The sequence below is a fragment of the Ailuropoda melanoleuca genome, chromosome 6 (genome assembly GCF_002007445.2).
Source record: "Ailuropoda melanoleuca isolate Jingjing chromosome 6, ASM200744v2, whole genome shotgun sequence".
Taxonomy (NCBI): Eukaryota; Metazoa; Chordata; class Mammalia; order Carnivora; family Ursidae; genus Ailuropoda; species Ailuropoda melanoleuca.
The window spans coordinates 49657952-49674585 of record NC_048223.1 but is presented as its reverse complement, the minus strand read 5'-3'; the positions used below and the strand labels follow the sequence as shown (position 1 = coordinate 49674585).

At 37.7% G+C, this 16634-nt stretch overlaps 1 protein-coding gene across 3 annotated transcripts in view; it reads left to right on the top strand.

The window, feature by feature from the left end:
• PRKG1 (protein kinase cGMP-dependent 1) overlaps window positions 1–14987 on the top strand; it is a 1120820-nt gene extending 1105833 nt beyond the window's left edge. For all 3 annotated transcript variants that reach the window (XM_034662369.1, XM_034662370.1, XM_034662371.1), the window contains 6 exons: window positions 216–357; window positions 1727–1890; window positions 6957–7079; window positions 7162–7224; window positions 8485–8551; window positions 10619–14987. In XM_034662369.1, coding sequence (XP_034518260.1) covers window positions 216–357; window positions 1727–1890; window positions 6957–7079; window positions 7162–7224; window positions 8485–8551; window positions 10619–10717 — 658 coding nt within the window. In that variant the 3' untranslated portion in view covers window positions 10718–14987. The remainder of the gene's footprint in view (window positions 1–215; window positions 358–1726; window positions 1891–6956; window positions 7080–7161; window positions 7225–8484; window positions 8552–10618) is intronic.
• Window positions 14988–16634: the final 1647 nt, after the last annotated feature.

Genomic DNA, 16634 nt, shown 5'->3' with positions numbered 1-16634 from the left:
CAACCATCCCTTCCTCAGGGCAAAAGAATTCCTTGACTTGATCCTCATGTGCTCTTGAAAACCCAAGGCAAGTACCAATCCTGTGACGTTTGGCCATAGGACATTTGGCTCTGGGGTCAAACTGTGGCAGAGGAATATGAGGAAGTGAGAAAACATAAATAAAATCATATCGGAGAAACTAAGGTCTCATGTGCTTTCCGTTTTCTGTATCTCAGAGGTTCATTTGAAGATTCTACGACCAGATTTTACACAGCATGCGTGGTGGAAGCCTTTGCCTATCTGCATTCCAAAGGAATCATTTACAGGGACCTCAAGCCAGAAAATCTCATCCTGGATCACAGAGGCTACACCAAGCTGGTCAGTGCACTCTTCCTGTGGCATCTGCCCTGCAGCTTTTAAAATACTCCTTTGTCAAGCTGTGTTCATTAACATCTCCATTTCCCCTTGTAAATGCTGTCACTTTTTTTAAAAGCAGATTTTAGTATTACTATTTCCAACCAACTATTCTTTCAAATGATGCAAATTTTTATAAGAAATTAAATTGGCTAAATCTAAATTAATACTCCCTTGGCAGACTGTGTTTAAAGAGAAGACCTCTGTAGACCTTTTCCAAATCTGCTTTCTGCCATTCACAGGAAATGGATATTTACATTATAGAAAACCACAAATCATTTTATATTTTAGATTTATGTATAATCTTTTTTTTAAGATTTTATTTGAGAGAGAGAGAGAAAGCGAGAGAGAGAACATGAGTGGGGGGGGAGGGATAGAGGGAGAAGTAGTCTCCCCACTGAGCAAGGAGCCCGCGGCAGGACTCGATCCCAGGCCCCTTGGGATCATGACCTGAGCCTAACGCAGCCTCTTAACTGACTGAGCCACCCAGGCACCCTGGTTTATGTATAATCTTAATGGGGGAAAAAAAATGGGCTTGGTAGACAATGTCATCCAGACCATTTTAATTATAATGGTAGTGACATGATAATAAAATGGGTCAAGCACTCTAAACAAACACTTACTGTAGGAGGGAAGTCCTTTTATTATAAAATGTATAGTTTTTATGACTCTATTTTTTAAACTTTTGGAATTTCTATTCAGCATACAGTTTTCAAAAAATCAAATCAATGGCAGCTAATGCTTTATATTCTCAACCAAATTGTTTTAGAAAAAAATAGATTTTCTGCATTTGATGCTCCTCCATCAAAAGGTCTCTAGAAAAACAAAGAACACATTTGCATTGTATCCCTGTTTGTGATACCAAGGGCAGGGATGAACTTTGTGACTTAGCTCCTTCAGCAGTGAAGTGGGTTCTCAATACTAAATAAATTGTCAACCTCAATCCAGTAGAAGTCATGCATATTCTGGAAAGTTTGTCAAGGCGGTCCAACTGGTCTTCTAAACATTTTCAGTAAAGGAGTTATGGCCCAACCTTCATTGGCATGAAAGGAGGAAAAGATGGAAAAATATTTCTGGAAAGAAAGACCTGCCTTTCTTTTTAATGATGTCAGTTTTATCCTATACTCCGGTTTCAACTTTTCCTATTGAACCTGAGTTTAATCAGGGAGGCTGTGTTGTTTGAAGTAGAAATGACTCCTCGCAGATCATAGGACTATGGTAATGTGCATCTGTTTTTACTGTATTATCAGTGCACTTCAGCTCAGTAATGTACTGCTTTTAAGCTTAATATAACTGTCTTGAAATAACTTGTTTTTCTCTCTTTCTTTGTAAGGTTGATTTTGGCTTTGCAAAGAAAATAGGATTTGGAAAGAAAACATGGACTTTCTGTGGGACTCCAGAGTACGTAGCTCCAGAGATCATCCTGAACAAAGGCCATGACATCTCCGCTGACTACTGGTCACTGGGAATCCTGATGTATGAACTTCTGACTGGCAGGTATGGACATTGACATAGAACCATTGTTAAAAATAGACCAGCAGACAGCTGCACACTCGAGTCTTTGTCCCTCCACTCAGGCCATCTTAAAGCACATCTCACCATTTCCTGTTCCAATGCTTCCCTTAATTATGCTAGTGACCAGGAGTTCATAAAACAAACTCTAAAATGGGTCAAATGAAAAACTCAACATCAACTTTTGACCTCATCATTGTTAAATCTTTATACATATATGACAATGTGGAACAATCTTGTGTCTTTTTGTGAGGTCTTCAAGCCTAGTCACTTAGCCAGCGATGAAGCAAGAGAGATAGTATTGTTATAAAAATATCTAGGGTCAACTATCTATAGAAGTAAGAGGACATACTAACAATTGTGATATCTAAATGAAATGGGAATGTTTTGCAGGTCTTCTGTGTAATAATAATATAGTCATCAACAACTAAAAAGGGTACTCTGGATACTTCCAGGTCTAAGACAGACTGTACGCTCCTCAAGGAAGAGAAAAAGAAATACACCATCCTGCCAGGCCCAAGAGACAAGGAGTAGTAGGGTCATTATAAATCAAAGAGTTTTGAAGAGGGCTCAGTTTTTCCAGGGAGGCTATTGAATAAGGCAAGACTGCGGCCGGGCCCTAAAGGAAGAAGGGGGTTAGACGTACAGAGCAAGGACAGAACATTCCAGGCAGAGATGTGGCTTCACTAGAAGGGCACTAGCTTCATGTGGAAGAAAAATAATAGTAATGGGAAACTGAGGGCTGACTGAATGGCTTCTGTACAGCAAAAGATAGGGGCCACATAAAAAATGACAGGGGAGATGGAGGTGAGAGGGTTGGGGACACGGGAGCCCCACCTCCACTACATGAACTGCAGTAGGGAGGCATAGTACTGGAGGACCGTGACCAGATGCATCTGCCCTGGGCACTGAAGAAAAAAATCGTGGCAACTTTAAATAAAGGAACCAGCCCTAGAACCCTGCCGCACGGCAGGAGAGCTGCTGGAACTCTCTACAGGTCTGAAGGGCTGGCGAGCACCCCTGCTTATGTTTCCCCTCCACCTTCAGGGTGCAGAAGGGAGCAGAGCCTGGACACCACAGCTGGCTTGCCACCTCAGTGAGCCCAAGCCCCTGGCTCCCCAGGTGTCCCCACCAGTGTGGCCCCAGCATGGCACACATGAGGACATTATGGCTCCAGCCATTTCACCAAAGTAAAACAGGCGCAGAGCACCCTCAGAACATTCTGGGCATGCCCACCTTGGCTCCGCCTGTCCTGCCAAGGTGCTCCTTTCCTGGAGAGCCCCAGTACCACCCCAACTCATGCCCACTTCATCTGTCCTGCCAGGCATCTTCTCTGTGGAGAGCCTTGGGACTGCCCTCACCCATGCCCACTTTGCTCTGGCCATCCTATCAGGATGGCCCCACACCAAGTGGCCCATGCCCCCAAGCCCAGGATAGCTCCAGCTCTGTACAGCCAGCCAAAGTCACCAGGCCACACAGTCTACCCAGGGATGACCATACATGAGATCATTCCTTCAAGTTGAGAAGTAGCTGTTCTGCCTAATTCATAGAACAAAGCAAGTCAAGCAAAATGAGAGAGAGGAATATGCTCCAAATGAAAGAATGACACAAAACTTCAAAAAAAAAAAAAGAAAGAAAGAAAGAAAGAAATGAAATGGAGATAAGCATGGGTGAACTTTGTGAGAACTTTAAAAAAGAGATAGAAAAAATACAAAAGAAAGAATGAGTCAGAGTTGAAGAATACAATAATGGAAATGAAAAATACGCTAAAGGGAATCAATAGGAAATTAGAAGAGACAGAAAAATGGATCAGAGATCTAGAAGACCGGGTAATGGAAAGTACCCCAGTTGAACAGGGAAAAAAAAGAGAGAGAGAGAGACGTATCTCTTGGAAAATATCAAATAATCTTCCCATTATCTAGGTCCCAGAAGGGGTAGAGAGAGAAAAAAAAGGGCAAACAACATATTTGAGGAAATAATAACTCAAAACATCTCTAACCTAGAAAAGGAAGTAGACATCCAGATTCAGAAAGCCCAAAAAGTTCCAAACAAGAATAAGCCCATGACAGGTAACATTTAAAATGTCAAAGATTAAAAAGAAAGAGAAAATTTGAAAAGCCAGAGAAAAGCTCCTAGTTATGTACGAGGGAAACCCATAAGGCTATAAGCTGATTTTTCATAAGAAACTTTGCAATCACACGGGAGTGGCATGATACATTCAAAGTGCCAAAAGGCAAAAAGCTACAACCAAGAATACACTGCCCATCAAGTTTAGCATTCAGATTTGAAGGAGAGAGAGTTTCCCAGACCATCAAAGTAATGAAGTTCATCATTACATTGTCCTTACTTAAAAAAAAAAAAAAAGTTAAAGAGAATCCTTTAAGTTGAAAAGACCATAATTAGAAGAAAATTATGAAAGAAAAAAAAATTCGTTAGTAAAAGCAAACATATAGTAAAGGTAATAGAGCAATGACTTATAAGGTTATAAGGCTAGTTTAAAGGTTAAAAGACAAAAGTAGTAAAATCAGCTGTATCTAAAAAATGTAAAATATGACAACATATACACAAAGTGGCAGGAAGGGGGTAAAAATCAAGGTCTTATAGAATGTGTTTGAACTTAAGTCACCATCAACTTAATGTAGACTCTAAGCAGGATATTATATATGAACCTCATGGTAACCACAAACCTGAAAACTATAAAAGATACACCAAATTAAAGATAAAAAGGCCAAACATAACACTACAGAAACCCATCAATCACAAGGAAAGAGAACAAGAGAAAAAGAAAGAAACCGATAACTACAGAAACAACCAGAAAACAATAGCAAAATGGTAATAAGTACACACCTATCAATAGTTACTTTAAATATAAATTGTGTAAATGCTCCAATCAAAGACACAGAATGATGGAATGGTTAAAAAAGAAAAAAAGACCCATCTGCATGCTGCTTACAAGAGGCAAACATACAGACTGAAAGTGAAAAAAATGGAAAAAGATATTCTAAGCAAAAGGAAGGCAAAGTAAATAAATAAATGCTGCAGTAGGAATACTTATATTAGATAAAATAGACTAAAAAAGACTGTAACAAAAACAAACAAGCCATACATAATGATAAAGGGATCAATCCAACAGGAGGATACAACAGTTGTAAATATTGATCCACCCAACAGGAGAGCATCTAAATATATCAAGCAAGTATGAACAGACATAAAGGGAGAAATGGACAGTGATACAATAATAGGGGACATTAACACCCCACTTACATCAATGGACAGATCATTCAGGCAGAAAATCAATAAGGAAACCATGTCTTTGAAAGACATGTTAGACTGGATGGACATAACAGATACATACAGACCATTCCATCCCAAAGAAGCAGAATACATTCTTCTCACGTGCACATGAAATATTCCCCAGGATAGAGCACAACTTAGACCACAAAACAAGTCTCAATACATTTAAGATAGAAATCCAATCAAGCATGTTTTCCAACCACAATGGTATGAAACTACAAATTAATTATAGGAAAAAAAATGCGCAGAAGCTAAAGAACATGCTACAAAACAACCAATTTGTCAATGAAGAAATCAAAGAGGAAATTTTTAAAAATACATGGAGGCAAAAAAAAAAAATCATGGAGACAAATGAAAATGCAACAATCCAAAATCTTTGGGAGGCAGCAAAAGCAGTTGTATGAAGTAAATTTATAGTGGCACAGGCCTGCCTCAAGAAACAAGAAAAATCTCAATCTGACCTTATACCTAAAGAAACTAGAAAAAGGACAAGCAAAGCCCAAAGTTGAAAGGAAGGAAATAATAAAAATCAGAGAGGAAATAAATGAGAGACCAAAAAATAATACAAAAGATCAATGAAAGGATTTTTGAAAAAAAAAAAAAAAAAACCTCTGACAAAACTTGTGAAGAAAAAAGCATCCAAAATCCAAATAATTAAAATCAGAAATAAAAGGGAAGTAATAACCAACACCAATGAAATACAAAGGTTGTAAAGAATGAATGCTACAAAAATTTAGATTGTCCACTTCATTGCCATATAAAGAAATGGGTAAATTTCTAGAAATATATAACCTTCCAAAACAAAATCAGGAAGAAATAGAAAATCTGAACAAACCTATAACAAAATTAAATCAGTATTCCAAAAATTCCAACAAACAAAAGGAGGGGACCAGAATCTTCACAGGTAAGTTCTACCCAACAGGTAAAGAAGAGTTAAGACCTAGTCTCACCAAACTGTAACCAAAAAATAGAAGAAAGAAAGCTTCCAAGTGCATTCTATGAGACCAGCATTGCACTGATACCAAAACCAAAGACACTATGAGAGAGAGACAGAGAGAGAGAGAGAACTACAGGCCAATATCCGTGAAGAACATTGGTGCAAAAAAATTCTCAACCAAACATTAGCAAACCACATTCAATAATCCATTAAAAGGATCATTCACCGCAATTAGGTGGGATCTATTCCAGGGCTGCAAGAGTAGTTCAATATTCTCAAATCAATCAACATTATAAATCACATGAACGAGAGAGAGGTGCAAACCCATACGATCATCTCAATAGATGTATAAAAAGCTTTTGACAGAATTTAAACTTTATGTTGGCTGATAGAGGTCATGGGATCATGGCATGCTGATCCCAGTGAGCGAGGGCGGTGTTAACAGGAGATGGTGTCCTATCACTGATGTCTTGTAGCGTTCTAGTGATTTTGGACTTCATTTCAGGTGTAATCAAGGGCAGGGAAAGGGCTAGAAAGTGGAAGAAGCATCTTGAATGGCCAACGACAGCAAGAGGGGTTCAGCACCTGCACTAAAAAGATAGGAAGGGAAGAGCAAACAAACTTGACCATGTATGGTTTTGCTAAGTGATTTCCTTGAAAGGGTTTCCCTGATGTTTTGCTATTAATCCCGCATCATTCCGTTATCACTACTCATATATGTCCCCAGATAAGAATCAATGTCATTTGTAGAGTTATGACAATTTAAGTTTTCTTATTTAGAAAACGAAAGTGATTCTCTTTTCACATCTTACTCTCGCAGCCCACCTTTCTCAGGCCCAGATCCTATGAAAACCTATAACATCATACTGAGGGGGATTGACATGATAGAATTTCCAAAGAAGATTGCCAAAAATGCTGCTAATTTAATTAAAAAACTATGCAGGTAAGCATTTCAGCCCCATGACTTTTGAAAGGATCATAATGCAAAAGTGATTTGATTCCTTAAAGTCCTTATTTTTTTCCAGGGATAACCCATCTGAAAGATTAGGGAATTTGAAAAACGGCGTGAAAGACATTCAGAAGCACAAGTAAGTTCTTTCCTCGTCCCTTTCTGTGGAGGGTCCAGAAAGCAGGACAGGCACCTCCCCAGGCTGTGTGATGAGTAGTCAGACTATGGGAACATCCAAGGGCACATCAGACCAGTTAGCCTTCTGATCTAAGGCTCTTCTGCTTGGGGTTCCGGAACATCACACATGACCCCAAGCCATACTAAGTGACCGATTCACCGAATTTTCTCCCAACTCACACTAATGGGCATTTTTCCTCTCTGGTACGAAGAGGAAATGTGTGCTTTTAACTCTGGGATTCTATTCTCTACCATTGTATCAAAAATAAAAGTCTTCCACCATGTCATGCCTCATTTCCCAGACAGAAACCGGAATATACCTTTCCCACCACTTCCTAATTAGATAAAACAAAGAAAAAAAAAGTAGAGTAGTGTTTTTTTTTTTAACCATAGCAACATCTTAATATTAAACCTTACCTAGTTAATTGGATATTCGAATGCTAAACTAAGACCAAACTGGGTTTTTTTTTTTAATTAGTCTGTTTTTGTAACACTCACAAATTCGCATCCCTACCGGAAGAACTTATTTATCAAAATATCTAAAACGTCTGCTAAGAATTTGGTGTAAGCATTTGCTACTTTAAAGACAAAACAGAACCAAAAACCTTAGTATTACCTGGTCCTCATTTGCACAGGAAAAACTACAGAAAATACCTTCAATCTATTTTAGTCAAATGTGTTGACATTTTGTTAGGAATTATTATGACCCTGGTATTGCATATTTAATGTTTTTTTTTCTATGAACACACACACAAAAGTGCCAAGTCAGAGTTAGACCTAATACAGTGAAGTGGAAAGGTTAATTAAGTGAGGCTGCCCACATTGTCATTGCAAAGCTGAAAGGATAATTATCTATCCTGACTTTTCATGCCCTGGTTCTACAGCCTTAAAATAAAATGTCCTGTAAGGCTCAGGGCCAAGCATATCATGACATTTATTAAGTTATAATGATAGTGTGGGAACAAGGTCATCCAGACATTCTGCCTGAAACGGCTAGAAAAGGAGTTATTTTCTAATTGGTGTTAAATATTTCAACAATTATTTTATGGAATGCATATTTTTAAAAAACCTGACCATAAAAGTTTGCGATTAAATAGAATACAATCTTGTCACACTGAAATTGGTTGCCTAAAGCTGCTTTCTATCACATATGTTGCAATGAGAAGGTTTTAGCTGAAATAACATGCCTTTAACTAGCTACCTTTTTTTTTTCCTTTCCTAGATGGTTTGAGGGCTTTAACTGGGAAGGCTTGAGAAAAGGCACCTTGACACCTCCTATAATACCAAGTGTAAGTAAACCATCCACCTTATATTTCTGTGACACGTACGGTGTTTATGTCAGTTGTTAACTTTTTATTATATGTTCAGATTAAATAAACTACATTAGAATAATGATACCTAAAACCCAAGCTTATACACAGGTCAATTAGGGGATGGTTGTTTTATGTGTGTTTTACCATTACCTTTTGAAACAAATAAAAGAAATTAGTGAATAAAAATGGACTTTTAGTATAGTAAGTGTTAAATATACCCTGATGTAGACAAAAGAGCATAATGAGTGCCAGCAACAAGTTTCTTTTTCCTCCAGAATATATAAACTTCATACATCATTGCCCAAGAATACACGAACAATGTTAATGAATTAGGCCTATTCATGAATTATGACCAGTTTAGTGTGTACAAGAGTGTACCTGGGTGAATTAGGGCAATGGGCTATTATCTTGTCTTTATGATCCCAGTTTACACCCCACCTTGTTCTGTCCCCAGGAGCCTAGACCATAAGAGCCACTCCCAGCATTCCTGGGCCCTCTGGTTTCTGGGTGGGTTTGGTCAACAGTCCAGCACCATTTTCGGCAGCTACCAATTCCTGGCCAATATTATTTCTTTTATGCCCCCGTATCACTTCGAAGTACTCCCAGGCAATACCGTGTTCATTTATCCTTTAATGAGACTCCGAAAGAAAAGGATTCTCTTTCTTTAACTGTCTTTTCTGAACACATCAGGTGTTTTGTTAAATAGCAGCCCACTAACGGTGATAGAATGTTTGCATGTTTACGTATTTTTATTTAATACCTCATCTGTCCGATGAAATGTGCTGCGACTTTACAAAGAGGCAAGGGGCTCCTTTGCTGTCCCGAGCCATTCGGGTATATACTTCCTTTTTCTGGGACTAACTCAAGACTGCTCTTTATACAGAAGGGGAAATGAACCACAAGAGACTGTGGACTCTGGGAAACAAACTGAGGGCTTCAGAGGGGAGAGGGGTGCGGATGGGCTAGCCTGGTGATGGGTATTAAGGAGGGCACGTATTGCATGGAGCACTGGGGGTTATATGCAAACAATGAATCGTGGAACACTACATCAAAAACTAAGGATGTACTGTATGGTGACTAACATAATAAAAAAATTTTAAAAATTAAAAAAAAAAAAGAAACAATTTCCCTACTTCCATTTCTGTGTCGGAGTTTATGTTTATTCACAAACACAACATTACCATACCTCCCATTACAGAGGCTAATGGCATTCCTGAGGTTTTGTTTTCAGAACAAAAGTAGAATAAGAAGCTTGGAGGGGTAAATAGTAAGTCTAAATGATACCTAAATCTCTCAGGGGTTTCTGTTTATGCAATAGTAATACTGAATGGGATGTACTGATGGAAATACCCATATATATTCCATTCAATATTAGTATATAAGTGGTTGTTAATATTCTAGAATATGAGGGAAACTAAAGTGTGGATTTTCACCACTTTTATTGATGCTCTACAGACTGGATTTTACTCAGTAAATTTGCAAGAGTTTTGCTTGAGTTAGTTTAGGAATGGCTTTTTATTATACTTGAAATACACAAAAGCCTTAAGATGGCCAACAAGACTCTGCATGACCTGATTTCTGCCTATTTCTCCTTCCACTACTCTCCTCTTACACGGCAGCCACCCAGGCCTTCTCTGGTTATATCACAGCCTGAAGGACTCTCTCACCTCAGGACCTTTTCATGTGAAAAAATTGAACTCATCAATTTGAAATAATATTTTTTAAAGAGACTTTCCATCATCACTCTTATACTCTTTTTTCTTCATAGCAGTAACCAAACTTTATCATCATCTCTAGATTATTTGTTTTAATCATACAGTATACCCTCTACTGGAGTAGAAACTTCATGAGGGTCAGAGCCATGTCTGTTTTTATTCACTGCTGTTCCCCCCAATACAATCCACAAAACCTGGTAGACACTCAAAAAAAAAAAAAAAAGTCATCGATTAGGTAATGAATAAAGACTGCTTTGTAAAACTCTACTTTGGAATTTGACTCACAAATCAAGAAATCCTTTCACTGCTCATTCTCTCTCCTTTGCAGGTTGCATCGCCCACAGACACAAGCAATTTTGACAGTTTCCCTGAGGACAATGATGAACCGCCACCTGATGACAACTCAGGATGGGACATAGACTTCTAATGTATTTCTCTTACCTGCTTCTGCCTTGCTGAAGTCAGCTTTTTCTGAGACACAGCTGCCAGCAAACCTGAGGGATGGAGAGAAGATTAGTGCTCGGGGTCACCATGATGCCTTTGATCGATGCTGCTCCGGTAACTACAGTGGCATTAGGACTTTTGCTTAGATGACAGTAGTGCTCTTTACATGTTTTCTGTTTGATCCTAAAAATAGCAGTTGCCATGGTGGTCCTGAAGCAAAGCCTTTCACACCAGTAAAGAGATGTCTTCTATTGTTGCGATGATCTTGCTTTGCTCTGACTATAATTTGAAAGACAGTCAGAAACACTTCAACCTAGTAAAAGAGTCTGTACCTTGCTAGAATTATCAAGAAGATCAAAAAACAATATATTGGGTACGATAGATGACCGTGGTACAAAAACTGGGCTCTTCCCTTCCTTCTGGTGAGGTTGTAGGATACGTTCGCGCAAGCCGGTGTCCACACCACCCAGAAGAGGGCCACGCATCTGTTGGTCACAGAGGTCATGTCAAAGCAGTGCTAGAAGTAAGTTTCATGATTTAATTTCCCAGCAGTGCTGATGACGAGACTGAATGTTACCTTTCCTTTCTGACAGATTTTAAAAATTGATACGCTAAAAGCACAACTGCTATAGATTCTGCTGAGAACTCTCATAGCAGGCATATATGCATTTTCACAGACGATTGAAAAACCAACATGCATGATATTTGTTTCTTTTTTTGATAAATTGGCATGACAGAGTGGGAAAAAAAAGCAACTCACAAACCATTTCATATCTTTTAAAACCTTGTGCTTCAAGATGGTCCTGGAAATAAATGACTAGCAGCCAACTGATTTTTATTTATTACTTCACATGCCCTCAGACTGAGGCTTAAAATATTCCCTTTTATAAAAAGAAACCCTTGGGGGGTAGGGGCAGGGTGGGGTGGAGAGGGACTAAGATCCATCCAAAAATAAAAATAAAAAACTATATAGGTGCTATGTATATCTTTCATCTGTAAACGTCCGTGTCTGAGCAGATAATGCAAATTCTAACCATCACCTGTGTAGCCAGAGACTCAAGCATTCTTCACTACATTTACCAACCAAACTCCCATTAGATTTCACGTACTCAACATAGCCTAGGGTTGAGGGGGAAAGGTGATTAAAACCCATTCAACTGGCTTCTTGTCTTAGGCCTGAACCAAAAAAGAAGAAGAGGAAAGCACAAAATCATTGAGATTCACCAGATGAGGAGGCTTGCTTATGTGCAGTCAGGGAACAGGACCAGACCTAGCCAGGTGTTGTCTACCTTTCGGTGAATGAGCCAGGGTGAGTTCATGCACATGTGAGAGGAAGGGAGTAGAGAACAGAACAGGACCCTGATTTCTCAAACATGAATTTTAGCTAAGTAGGACATATTACAATCCTGAACTGTATCTGAAAATACCAAACTTATTTGCTTTTTTCATGAGGGGTAAAGAATCAGCAGCCTAAACAGAGTCCTTTGTTGGCAGGCGAGTTGACTATGATTAGCTGTCCTCAGTAGCAGACCGTTTGGAACTGTTCTACCTGCGTAAACAAATGTATAATCTTCTGAGCTGTCATCCTGATTTGGAACAGTGTGTGAATTTGGTATGTTAAAAAAGTTGAAGGTTTCTTTTTTCCAGTATAAAGTTGTTTTTTTTTTAAGTCAATGAAACATAAACATTTCTGCAAAAAATACGTCCACACAGGTCATCATACCATATCCAAGAAGGCATATATTGTGATTTCTGTTTGAATTTTTCATACCAAGACTACTTTAGAATATGGTATCAAAACATAATCTAAGAAACATTCGGGGAATAAAAATACTAAAGGCTTACTATATATAATCGGAATAAAGTTACATTAAAAGTTTGAACCCAAGATGTGACTTTTCTTCTCGTGTTAGAGTTTTCCCTCCCTTACAAATAATTGCTTAAGATCAATTTACTCCCCAAGATACCCACTTTCTTCTACAGATTTCAGAATATAAAATTAAACCTATCAACCTAAAATCCAGCTATGAATGCTATTTCAGAATTTTCATATTGCTTTTAACCGGGCTTTTAAAAGTAAATAATTTCAATATCACAGTCACTGTTAACAGTGATTTTTGTTCAAAGATAGATAGAGTGGTTTAGGCATGCTAAAGGTTTGCCAGCGTATTAAGTTTATCTAGTCATTAAGAGAATCTGCTCCTGCAATTTTTCAAATGCTCCAATAGCCCAAGAGCTTAGTGCTTACTGTGGTTCAAGTCTAAGACAACAATGTACAAGTTCTCTGAGGAATGAAGAGGTAGCATCCAGCTCAATGGAACTGTCGGCCATTTTTCCCACTTGTTAGCACATCTTTGTTACATTTCACCCATGGCATTGCATTAGGGTGTCTAAAGCAATCACTAACAAAGGTGAGCTACAGCTTCCAAAAATTGCTAAGAGAAAACAGTCCTCTAATCTTCAGCATTGAAATTTAAGGATTTAAATCTTGTCTTAATGAAGACACTAGGGCTAAAAGTCATGGTCAGCTTTGTAAAGTGCATCTCACTTTTTTTCTGAATTGTTCATGCCCCTCTCTTTTCTTACACTAAAGAACATCTGGATAAGTTAGAATAGTGCCAACTTGTTTGATTTGTTAAATGACTTTGTTAATACTTCTTCAAGTATGGGAATAAGGGCTTTCTGTGTGTCTTGATGCACAGGGAAACTGAAAACTGCCAAGGAAAGGAACATCATGATATCTGAGACAAATTGAACACATTAGAGAAAGCGATTTCTGGAAATTTGCTATAAATGATCTTTATGTTCGTATCTTCTTTGTTCATATATGAATCAGATCCATGTGGCATTGAAAACAAATTTCTTTTGATTATATTCTTTACAAGTCACTTTTTTTTTTTTACTTAAAATTATTGGCTATGCATGTGACTCACACATGTGTAATATATAAATTCAGCTATGGAATTTTTCTCATTTCATTTCTACATGACTGAACTGATGGTGAACTGAAATTGTAAAGAAGTCAGCTACCATATGGAAAATAAGGATATTAGAACTGATTTCTTATGGTAGAGGTGATCTGTTTATTATCCATAATGACGTTTTCTTTCACAATAGGACCACAGACAAATATTTATGTAAATAGGTATTTTTGTGTGATATTTTGTGGTACATATAACTTTTTTTAGTGTTTCACAGCATTATTATTTCATTTTTTTTGTATTGAATAATGTTTTTAGGTCCAAGTAGACTTGAATTAATGTCATAATTGTCAGTATTATTGAAAATTACGTCAGCTGTACGGTTTCATCTGTTCCATAGTTTAGAACATGACCTGGCTATCTGGCATTGTTGCAAGTGCCTTAAATTCATGGCATCCTATTAAAAAACAAATTTGGTGTTATGCTGCATGACAAAGACAAATACACCTCAAAATGTTGTCCTTTCTTAGCTTGCTGCGTTTTACAGTTCTTTCTGCTAACAATTTATAAGCCTTTATTATATAATATTGATGAATTACAGAAATGATGAAGTTGTTCTCTTATTTCTGTTACACGTACCAGAGCTGTGTATCTGTTACTGAGATACAGCGTCATTTCTGTGAAATGTATAAATGTATGTGCAGGTCAAATTAATATATGACATACTATCAGTCTGTATACAGGTATTCCTGTTTTGCTAAGCTGTGCAGATTCAGTTAAAAAAAAAAAACAGTTAGTGCAGTCAAGTTCTAACGTCTCCTTTTATAGATTCCATTACCAACGATCCAACTCAAAAGAAAAATTGGAGAGTGACTGCTAACCACACCTCGTTATGAAACCAATGATGAACACGTACCTTGGTGCACTCCTCAACAAAACAGGATGCTTTCTGAGTTCTTGTATATGCAAATCATTTATGAGGCAAGTTTTCAACAGACCTGGCAAGATAAACATTGGAAGTGTGTTGTTAGCCCTCCTCTTCATCTGCCCCTGAATTAACAGAGCTCTGGGACCTTGACCATGACTCAGAGGTTTGGGCTTTCTGAGGAAAGGGACGTTTCTTCAAGCATCATCTATCCAATTTATTTCATTGTATGATGTTTTTACAACTGGTCAGTTCTTTTGTATTCTTACAGCTATGGTTGATTGTCCTCTTACAATTTGTTCTACATGAAAGAGTCCTTTGTTAGTCAGAATGCAACAACTGTCATCAAATGGTCATTGACCACTTGCACTCTTTTGATGTAGATTAAAAACTTTTTCATAAAATTACCCTGCTTTGATTTGCTCTGTATTTTTCCTGCAGCTGTAATTGCCGAGTGCCTGTTGTATACTTTATAGAGTTGAAATAAAAAAAAATAATTACTTTTGAATTTAGTGGATGTTTAATTCCAGACAAGATTCCAAGAATATAGTTGATGTATCATACTGGAATGGAAATACGCTGGAGTGCTATTGGAGAACGTCACTAAAACAAAGTAAAAATTATTTATAACCTGAGTGTCCTTCACAACATCATGTATTATGGTCTGATGTAAAACTAATCTAGCAAATCAGTTTAAAGAGTTCAGGAGGGATAATGTTAGGCCATCCAGGGCGAACAAGAAAAACTAACGTAGATACCCACACAAACCCCGACCCTAGCAGTGTTCTGTGCCTCACAATTGCTACCCACCACCACACACTCCTTGTTTGGGCCAACCTTAGTCAAACTTTGAACCAGGCAAACAATCAAAAGTTCTTTTATAAGGCTGTGTGCTATGAGGGAATTATTTCATATGGAAAGCAACATCGTGAATCTTTGTCTAAGGTTTATTTACCTGATCCCTCTGTTATGTTTTATATTCATAAAGAATATAAATTTAGAAAACAATACAATGGCAATAAGTTCAATTCTCCAAAACCCTGGTGAACATATGCCTCTGTCCCTTTGTTCCTCACTGTGGTCAACGGAACATAAATTAAAATTGGCTGCAACATAAAGATTTCCTTAATCTGATTGTCTCTGTCTTGTTGACATCCTCTTGCCAGTGATGGTGAGTTGAGAACCTTTTGAAATAAAAACTAGAACTAATCCAGTTAACTTTACCGGATAGAACAGATAAAACAACTTTAAAAAATATTATGCGAGTATAGCACATCCAATAATTTCATTTCTCCAGAACTGAACCATTGATTTTCAGTACCCATTTTTTAAGTTCTGTGATTTTCATACCCTTGAACCAAGGGGTCTTTCTTTGATCCTGGAAAGTGATTTTTGTGTAATATTAGTTTTTAGAGAGGCATGTGGACAAATACGATCATGGGGGATGGGGAGAATGTTACATCCACACCACTGTCCCATCTTGTGCACGCCAATTGCAATTGAAATAAATCACTACACAGCTACTTGACTATGACAACAGCAATAAATTATAAATTTGACCTGAATGTATTATCATCCAACTTGTTCACATGTTATGCTTGCAGATCAACCCTTCAATTCTCAGTAATAGCACTAAATGTGTAATGCATGTAACACAGAACAACAGCCACACTAATGCTTATTTTTTCTGAGAGCCCTGAGAGTTTCTCTCTGCATTCCACACTTCTTTCCAACTCACAAGGCCCATAAATTGATAAAACACTAATGTTTACCTATTACAGCTGTGTTTTTCACCCAGACGGGGTTCTATGGCCAAAACCCAAATCCATCTACATGCCCATTCATCTCAACCTCATGCAAAAATAATGAAATCAATCAGTCAAACAAGAAAGAAGAAAGAAGAAAGAAAGAAAAGAAAGAAAGAAAGAAAGAAAGAAAGAAGAAAGAAAGAAAGAAAGAAAGAAAGAAGAAAGAAAGAAAGAAAGAAAAGAAAGAAAGAAGAAAGAAAGAAAGAAAGAGAAAGTAAGAAAGAGAAAGAAAGAAAAGGACAAAAG